Consider the following 9893-nt stretch of genomic DNA (forward strand, 5'->3'; position numbering starts at 1 on the left):
AATGGTGACCAAGAGATCCAAGTTCATAGAACTACAACCAGGCTGAGAACAAAAACATGTAACGGTCTTGTTACACGTTTCAGTTTGTTCACGTTACTCTATGAAATAAGGGGAAAATGAATGATACAATAGGACTGCTGTTGGTTTGTGTCAAGCCTTTCTTAGGCTTACTCTCTAGTCTGTGACCGCAGCTTTGAGCGACTATTCCGGAGCTGTGCTTTGGGTGGCCCAAAGAAAACGTTACTATGTGGCTTTAATGCGGTGCGTGGATGAATTAGGGCCCTCCAACTGCCAGAAGAAAATCATAAGTTTCAGAGTCAGCACAAATTCCACGGACATTAGTCATCCAACAGAACGGCTTGGAAAACTCTCAAATGTCAAGAACAAGCTTGGCACAGAGGGTACTGCCTGTCAATCACACCAAGTAAAATGAGCGCCTTGTGTAAAATTTTAGGTGTGAGAAGACAAATGACTGAAACAAATAAATACAGATTTTAGAGAGAGTTCTATTTTTTTTAAAGTTGATTAGAATGCAAGAATTACACAGAGGGCATGGAATATTTTTTCTGGTAAAAAAAAAAAGTCAGTTACACCAGGGGAAAACTTTACTAAAATATGGTTTATTCTTAAACACACGTTAAATGGGGGGCGGGAAGAGGGGCTGAGCTGGACCCAAGGAAAGAAACAATAATCCAAAAACACCCCTAAGCTAGACTAGCCTGCTTTAAGAACAGCTAGCTAACTAAACAAAAATACAGTGGGTAGTCCACCCAGTTCTAACTAGTGTTCTTAGACAAAGTATTCCTACGGGTAATGTAGGCCTATGGGCGACTTGGCTGGTTATCCCCTTTTCCCACAACAAACAAACAGTCATGCACCACAACAAAACAATAGTCACAGGTTGGGCCAAATGTGACATGTAGGCAAAAACAAAACAAAAGAGAGATCAATGCATACAAAGGGAGAGAGGGAGAAAGCTTGAGCTCAGCGAGATTGAGTTTACAGAGAGAGATTGAGTTTACAGAGAGAGATTGAACTAACAGAGAGAGATTGAACTAACAGAGAGAGATTGAACTAACAGAGAGAGATTGAACTAACAGAGAGAAATTGAACTAACAGAGAGAGATTGAACTAACAGAGAGAGATTGAACTAACAGAGAGAGATTGAACTAACAGAGAGAGATTGAACTAACAGAGAGAGATTGAACTACAGAGAGAGATTGAACTAACAGAGAGAGATTGAACTACAGAGAGAGATTGAACTAACAGAGAGAGATTGAACTAACAGAGAGAGATTGAACTAACAGAGAGAGATTGAACTAACAGCGAGAGCTTGAACTACAGCGAGAGCTTGAACTACAGAGAGAGATTGCACTACAGAGAGAGATTGAGCTGCAGAGAAAACAACTGACTGGGTTTTTAAACCAAGGGAAAGGGCTGTGATAGGGTAATGAAAAAGGAGCAGGTGTCTTCTGATTACTGACTGATTGGGGAATGATGATTGTCACCTGTGAGGGGAGAAGGAGAGAAAAGAAATACGCACACAGGATACACACTCAGGATACCTGTATCCGTAACAGACAGACTAGTGGGGATGTGACAATACCAGTGTCGCAATATTTTTCCCTCTGTAAAATAAAAACAAATCACACTAAACTCTTTGATCCTTTAAAAACCTGCTGTATGTAAAATGTGTGCTATAGCTTGGAAATACATACATGTGACTCTGGATAACAACACAATGATTACATTAGGGCTATTTTCCTAAAGAAGTTAAATCCATTTTGTATTTTGTTCCTTGACACGATACTAAACGGTATCGCGATACTGGTATCATCCCGGGCCTGCAGACTAGTATGCCTTTAATCCATTTCATATCAAACCAATTAAAATGAAAATATCATGGACAACACCTAACTGTGTTTCAGGGGTTGGACAACAGACAGGGTTAGACTTCCTATATTTTCCTAGTCACTAGCATGACTAGAAGCCTAGCAGGAAAGACTGGTTGGGACCCTACAGATGTGCCTTCTAATAGCAGGACTTAAAGCCCCACCTGCTCTTGCAGGAGGCAGATCAGCCCTCTTGTTTTCCGTGTCTCTCTTCTCCCTCCATCCTGGCATCTTTCAGCACTCCCCACATGTGTCAGATTATCTAATGACGCGATGCTGAGATCTCATTTCCAGCCAAGGCCCCCTTGATTACAAATGGAGCTCTTCTCCCACAACTTCAGGTATGCCTAAGAAGAGTTGCGTTTCGACAACCCAGCACGGCTTTCTCGGGGTAATTAATCCACCTGGGATGCTTCGCCTGGGCCCGTATTCATAAAGAGTCTCAGACTAGGAGTGCTGATCTAGAATCAGGTCTCCCTGTCCATGTAATGTTATTCATTATGATATAAAAAAGGCAAAACTGATCCTAAATAAGCACTCATACTCTAAGACTCTTTAAGAATAGGGGCCATGGTCAGTTAAAGCTCCATGCTTGATCAGCATTGAGGTTTCTGTGTTTGGATTTTTATTCTTTGGGATAAGCATATAGGGAACCACTGGGAGAGGGTTGAGTTGATAGTGAAAGAGGAAAGGGGGAGGGTTGGGAGAGTTTTGATAGTGGAGGAGGAAATGGAGAGGGTTGGGGTGGGAGAGTTTTGATAGTGGAGGAGGAAATGGAGAGGGTTGGAGTGGGAGAGTTTTGATAGCGGAGGAGGAAAGGGAGAGGGTTGGGAGAGTTTTGATAGCGGAGGAGGAAATGGAGAGGGTTGGAGTGGGAGAGTTTTGATAGCGGAGGAGGAAATGGAGAGGGTTGGAGTGGGAGAGTTTTGATAGCGGAGGAGGAAATGGAGAGGGTTGGAGTGGGAGAGTTTTGATAGCGGAGGAGGAAAGGGAGAGGGTTGGAGTGGGAGAGTTTTGATAGCGGAGGAGGAAAGGGAGAGGGTTGGGAGAGTTTTGATAGCGGAGGAGGAAAGGGAGAGGGTTGGGAGAGTTTTGATAGCGGAGGAGGAAAGGGAGAGGGTTGGGAGAGTTTTGATAGCGGAGGAGGAAAGGGAGAAGGTTGGGAGAGTTTTGATAGTGGAGGAGGAAAGGGAGAGGGTTGGGGTGGGAGAGTTTTGATAGTGGAGGAGGAAAGGGAGAGGGTTGGGAGAGTTTTGATAGCGGAGGAGGAAAGGGAGAGGGTTGGGGGGTGGGAGAGTTTTGATAGCGGAGGAGGAAAGGGAGAGGGTTGGGAGAGTTTTGATAGCGGTGGAGGAAAGGGTGAGGGTTGGGGTGGGAGAGTTTTGATAGCGGAGGAGGAAAGGGAGAGGATTGGGGGGTGGGAGAGTTTTGATAGCGGAGGAGGAAAGGGAGAGGGTTGGGGTGGGAGAGTTTTGATAGCGGAGGAGGAAAGGGAGAGGATTGGGGGGTTGGGAGAGTTTTGATAGCGGAGGAGGAAAGGGAGAGGGTTGGGAGAGTTTTGATAGCGGTGGAGGAAAGGGAGAGGGTTGGGGGGGTGGGAGAGTTTTGATAGCGGAGGAGGAAATGGAGAGGGTTGGGGTGGGAGAGTTTTGATAGTGGAGGAGGAAAGGGAGAGGGTTGGGAGAGTTTTGATAGCGGAGGAGGAAAGGGAGAGGATTGGGGGGTGGGAGAGTTTCGATAGCGGAGGAGGAAAGGGAGAGGGTTGGGAGAGTTTTGATAGCGGTGGAGGAAAGGGAGAGGGTTGGGGTGGGAGAGTTTTGATAGCGGAGGAGGAAAGGGAGAGGGTTGGGGTGGGAGAGTTTTGATAGCGGAGGAGGAAAGGGAGAGGGTTGGGGTGGGAGAGTTTTGATAGCGGAGGAGGAAAGGGAGAGGGTTGGGGTGGGAGAGTTTTGATAGCGGTGGAGGAAAGGGAGAGGGTTGGGGGGTGGGAGAGTTTTGATAGCGGAGGAGGAAAGGGAGAGGGTTGGGGGGTGGGAGAGTTTTGATAGCGGAGGAGGAAAGGGAGAGGGTTGGGAGAGTTTTGATAGCGGAGGAGGAAAGGGAGAGGGTTGGAGAGTTTGATAGCGGTGGAGGAAGGGAGAGGGTTGGGGTGGGAGAGTTTTGATAGCGGAGGAGGAAAGGGAGAGGGTTGGGGGGTGGGAGAGTTTTGATAGCGGAGGAGGAAAGGGAGAGGTTTGATAGCGGAGGAGGAAAGGGAGAGGGTTGGGGGGTGGGAGAGTTTTGATAGCGGAGGAGGAAAGGGAGAGGGTTGGGGGGTGGAAGAGTTTTGATAGCGGAGGAGGAAAGGGAGAGGGTTGGGAGAGTTTTGATAGCGGAGGAGGAAAGGGAGAGGATTGGGGGGGGTGGGAGAGTTTTGATAGCGGAGGAGGAAAGGGAGAGGGTTGGGGGGTGGGAGAGTTTTGATAGCGGAGGAGGAAAGGGAGAGGGTTGGGAGAGTTTTGATAGCGGTGGAGGAAAGGGAGAGGGTTTGGGTGGGAGAGTTTTGATAGCGGAGGAGGAAAGGGAGAGGGTTGGGGTGGGAGAGTTTTGATAGCGGTGGAGGAAAGGGAGAGGGTTGGGGTGGGAGAGTTTTGATAGCGGTGGAGGAAAGGGAGAGGGTTGGGGGGTGGGAGAGTTTTGATAGCGGAGGAGGAAAGGGAGAGGGTTGGGAGAGTTTTGATAGCAGAGGAGGAAAGGGAGAGGGTTGGGGGGTGGGAGAGTTTTGATAGCGGAGGAGGAAAGGGAGAGGGTTGGGGTGGGAGAGTTTTGATAGCGGAGGAGGAAAGGGAGAGGGTTGGGGGGTGGGAGAGTTTTGATAGCGGAGGAGGAAAGGGAGAGGGTTGGGAGAGTTTTGATAGCGGTGGAGGAAAGGGAGAGGGTTGGGGTGGGAGAGTTTTGATAGCGGAGGAGGAAAGGGAGAGGGTTGGGAGAGTTTTGATAGCGGTGGAGGAAAGGGAGAGGGTTGGGGTGGGAGAGTTTTGATAGCGGAGGAGGAAAGGGAGAGGGTTGGGGGGTGGGAGAGTTTTGATAGCGGAGGAGGAAAGGGAGAGGGTTGGGAGAGTTTTGATAGCGGAGGAGGAAAGGGAGAGGATTGGGGGATGAGCATATAGGGAACCACTGACCAGAACCTGAGAACACACAATGAGGCCTTTATTCTGACACTGTGTTCTCTATGCTGACATTGCATGTCATCGTTGGTGCACATCTGCATGCGTTTTGTGTGATAGCTGCTAGGTCGTAGTGGCACACCATATCTTAGCCTCTCCTCCTCGCTCCTGTTCTGCTAGAGGGGAGTGCTGTGTACGTCAACACGTCAACTACCATGTCAGTTCCTGTTCCCTCGTCACAGTTGTCACCAGCTGGTAATTACAGAACAAAGGAGACAATTACTGTTCTCTCCACACTGGCAACGAACTACTCCTTATAGGCATGAGGGCACATTGATATCAACCCCCTTCATGTGTTGAGTTAGTGAGTAAGATGAACATTTATATAAATATCAAAATCTAGACTATGCCAATTAGGAAAGCTGCCAAGCCTACAAAGGTACGCCTAACTATGCCAAATTGTAATGCATTAGAGGACAAACAAATGTAAGCTTGCCAAAATTGCATTTGCAAGCTATGCTATTGGCATGGCTCAAATATTATGAAAAATGAAGAGGGGGGGAATCAAAACTATTGTTGAGATGCGGGGGAACCCGGAGCAGGGAGCAGCTTTGAAGATTTCCATCCGCGGCCTGAGTTAACACTAGATTAGCTGGCTGAACTCTGGCTAACTTCTCTACCACGTCCAGTCCCACTACCTCTCGCCCTACTTCACAGCTCAGCTGCGGGAGAGGAAAGGGAGAGGGTTGGGGGGGAGAGTTGGTAGCAGAGGAGGAAAGGCAGAGGAGAGTTGATAGCGGAGGAGGAAAGGGAGAGGGTTGGGGGGTGGGAGAGTTGATAGCGAAGGAGGAAAGGGAGAGGGTTGGGGAGAGTTGATAGCGAAGGAGGAAAGGGAGAGGGTTGGGGGGTGGGAGAGTTGATAGCGAAGGAGGAAAGGGAGAGGGTTGGGGAGAGTTGATAGCGAAGGAGGAAAGGGAGAGGGTTGGGGGGGTGGGAGAGTTGATAGCGAAAGAGGAAAGGGAGAGGGTTGGGGGGAGAGTTGGTAGCAGAGGAGGAAAGGCAGAGGAGAGTTGATAGCGGAGGAGGAAAGGGAGAGGGTTGGGGGGTGGGAGAGTTGATAGCGGGAGAGGAAAGGGAGAGGGTTGGGGGGAGAGTTGGTAGCAGAGGAGGAAAGGCAGAGGAGAGTTGATAGCGGAGGAGGAAAGGGAGAGGGTTGGGGGGTGGGAGAGTTGATAGCGAAGGAGGAAAGGGAGAGGGTTGGGGGGAGAGTTGGTAGCAGAGGAGGAAAGGCAGAGGAGAGTTGATAGCGGAGGAGGAAAGGGAGAGGGTTGGGGAGAGTTGATAGCGAAAGAGGAAAGGGAGAGGGTTGGGGGGTGGGAGAGTTGATAGCGAAGGAGGAAAGGGAGAGGGTTGGGGAGAGTTGATAGTGGAGGCAGTAAAAAAAAAGCAAAAAGAGAAACCTGCCCTGTTTGTAAATCTTCTTCTGCCAGTGCCCTGCACCTATTATCAATAGTTCCCCTCAATAAAATTGCACCATGTGAGGCAGTTCTATTAATAGCATCACCGGTTGTGTTTTGTGATTGTAGCAAAGCTATTGGTTGTATTACAAACCACATATAAGTGATCCACTACCATGAGAGATGTGTTTATTATGCTCTTAATCTAATTCAAAATCACTAAATTAGAGGGCAACTCGTTGCAACGCCAAGCATGGTCTATTTACTCTAAACCGAAAAAGGGGCCAGACATCAATCATTTTGACCTGCTGTTACTATTGCAAGTTTCAAACTGCATTAGGGTTGGGCACTGCAGGGAGAAACACTGGAAAATACATGTTATGGTTTTGCTTGTGATGAAGAAGAAAAAAAGAGATGTATGAACATGAAGTTGTTTTAGAAGTCAATAAAGAGGACCAGTTATCACCAAGTTGGCATACCTGGATATTACCATGGCTTGAACATATCAGGAGGACACCCATACAATGAGGGCTCCCGAGTGGCGCAGCGGTATAAGACACTGCATCTCAGTGCTAGAGGCGTCACTACAGACACCCTGGTTCAAATCCAGGCTGTATCACAACCGGCCGTGATTGGGAGTCCCATAGGACAGCGCACAATTGGCCCAGCGTCGCCATGGTTTGGCTGGTGTAGGCAGTCATTGTAAATATGAATTTGTTCTGAACTGACTTGTCTAGTTAAATAAATAAAAAATAAAACCCATATAGCCTTTAATGTAAATAATGTTTTCTCAAGAAAAGTCATACAAAAAGGTACATTTAAAACACAATGTATGCATAATCATTCCAGTTAAAGAGGATAGACATCAACTCAAGACTAAAAGATAGCCTCAACGCATTCACATTCTAAAAATCAACTACTCTTTAGAGGAGAAATGCTCCTTTGTTCGATGGTAAAGACTATAAGCCTGTAAGTTCTAGGGCCGGTTATTAGCAAGTGAAACTATTAGCATGTAAATGGCCAGTTTGAATATTTGAATATCCCCCAACACCTTTTGATGGGATGTGAGTAAGGAGCAGAAGAGGTGAGCCTTCTGTGGATACCCCCTGCCCCCTCTCACCCTCTTCACATACCTCCCCAGGCCAGGCCAAGCTGTGCCTGGCCCCACCAACAGGCACTTCTATTCTATTTATACCCAAACCCCTGGATGAGAGACTGTTGCGCCAGCCATTAAAAAAAAAAAGCCTGCATGACCAGTAGCCTATAAGTTACGGAATTTGTAAAAACAAACTAACCACCCCATGTGAAAAGAGTGAAACCTTTAGCTTGATTTGTTGTATAAAAAAAAAAATCCACTGCAATTGAAAGCAATTCCATAGGAGTTCCACCACTTTCTTTCAATCGAACAGGCCTATAGTCTATTCCCCCAATTATGAACCAATTTAATTCTACTAAGGTAGTCAATTATGTTATTTTATATGTTATTGGAAGGTCCTTTGAGGGGACCTGGAGATACAAGGTAGGCCTACATGGTCCTAAATCTCTGTCCTACCCCCCTTTGACCTGATACCAAATGGTAGGACCTGGGGACCCAAGCTGAAAACAGGAAATCCCAACATCTGTCACCCCCCACCAGGGTCTAAATGAATTAGCAAGACTGACAAAGACAAGAGATCACTTTCAAATAGGCAACTGATTAACACCTTCACCAACCGTGGCCTCTGCCTGGTATTCCTTGGTTTTATAGGAGATGGATACTGAATATCATACGATGGACACATTTAGTGTCATGGCACTAAACAGCCTCCTCAGTTCAGTCTGTAGGCCGACAACATTTCAGATCATACACATCAAAAACAGGACAAAGCTGGCTACATTTTGAACTTGTCCAATACAGTGCATTCTCTTCTTTTCCTTGAATAAGCGGGGCTAATAGGATGAGGAAAACACCCTCTCTTGTTCCACTAGGGGTGATTTAAAATGACCGAGGTCTGATCATCACAACCTGAATGTATCCTGCCCCAACAACAATGGACGTGCTTGTTAAACCAAATCCAAACGTCCCACAGACAAGAAAATAACTGGAAAAGGTCTGACAGGAATCATAGGAAAAAGAAACCACTTAAGTATTCCAATAAACTCTTTCAGAACCTATCCCTGCGATGCAACACAGAATAACAATAACATATTTATGTATGTGAAAATGTGCTATCCTACTGTAAAGTATTGCTCAAATTTCAGAAACGGATGGCATTTTTTTTAATTTAAGGTTTATTTAACTACGCAAGTTAAAGTACTTGAGAGTACTCTCTGAGATAAAATGTGCCAGAGTTGCGTATAACACGAAGTTATAAATAACTTTTAATTCCAAGGAGCACTTACCTGCGGATCTCAAACTTGGAGCCAAAACGACCGCAATAAGGAAGCTTCTGAAGAGCTTGATCAAAACACCACTCTTTATCCATGCCATGGTTCCACAAAGTGCTCATGCAGTTTTATGAAACTTGACCAAGGAAAGTCTCATCCGATATGCACTACAGGTATTTCAATTATTATCTTGGGAGATTGAATTCGTATGGGGGGAAGAAAAAAAATTGAAGTAGTAAGTAGCACTCAATGGGATAAAAACTACGGTGTGCAATAAACGAAACTCCTGTTTATAGTAACTAGCTTTTCTGAAAAATAACGGCGAATTTCATCCAGTGCATTCAGAGGGGAGACCGTCGAGAGTCGCTATTCCTTCCTTAACTGTTGCCCGAAGTATCCTAGTTAAAAACGTCAGCTTTCTGCACACATGACGTCGCACGGAACTCTCCCCCAAGGACTTTGTGTTGTGGGAGAAGCGCCATCTACGGGCGAAATCTGCGATACCTTAATAAAAACCTTAAAAACCTTGACCTGCAACATTTGTTTCTGAGATGTCTACTTTGTGGATCATTTGCGCGTCACGTGCGCATTGGTCGATACCTACAATAAGGAACTTTATTATTTATTTATTTTTAACAATTATTTTACTAACACTTAAAGCCGAAATATGCGATCGCTACATACATTTTCAGACTTTTAAATTAATGATATACCCTTTGATTCTTGAAGAATATAGACTATAAATCCTCATGAACTTATTAGTTCAACAGTTGTCTTCCATCAGAACCCAAAATATGAACTTGTTTTACTCCAATGTTTGCAAACGTAAAAAACACTGTATAGCCTCGACACGGTTAAAACTATAATGTAGATATATCATGGATGTCCTGTCCTTCGATCCAGCCATAAATATGAGCGGTTACATTTCTCCAGCCCCATCCCTGTTTGATGACGACCCCCCCCCCCCCCCAAAAAAAAAAATTATACTAAGTTACCATTTTCCCATTTATTTGATTAATAGTCAATCAAAT

The 9893-nt window shown here is 45.9% G+C and overlaps 1 protein-coding gene across 2 annotated transcripts in view; it reads right to left on the bottom strand.

The window, feature by feature from the left end:
• Window positions 1–9285, bottom strand: part of ror2 (receptor tyrosine kinase-like orphan receptor 2) — a 133272-nt gene extending 123987 nt beyond the window's left edge. The window contains exon 1 of one of the 2 annotated variants that reach the window (XM_014145451.3): window positions 8878–9285. In XM_014145451.3, the coding sequence (XP_014000926.1) occupies window positions 8878–8965 (88 nt within the window). In that variant the 5' untranslated portion in view covers window positions 8966–9285. The remainder of the gene's footprint in view (window positions 1–8877) is intronic. The other variant, XM_014145441.3, reaches the window with a different exon arrangement.
• Window positions 9286–9893: the final 608 nt, after the last annotated feature.

Source organism: Salmo salar, chromosome 01 (assembly GCF_965601325.2).
Source record: "Salmo salar chromosome 01, fSalSal1, whole genome shotgun sequence".
Classification (NCBI taxonomy): domain Eukaryota; kingdom Metazoa; phylum Chordata; class Actinopteri; order Salmoniformes; family Salmonidae; genus Salmo; species Salmo salar.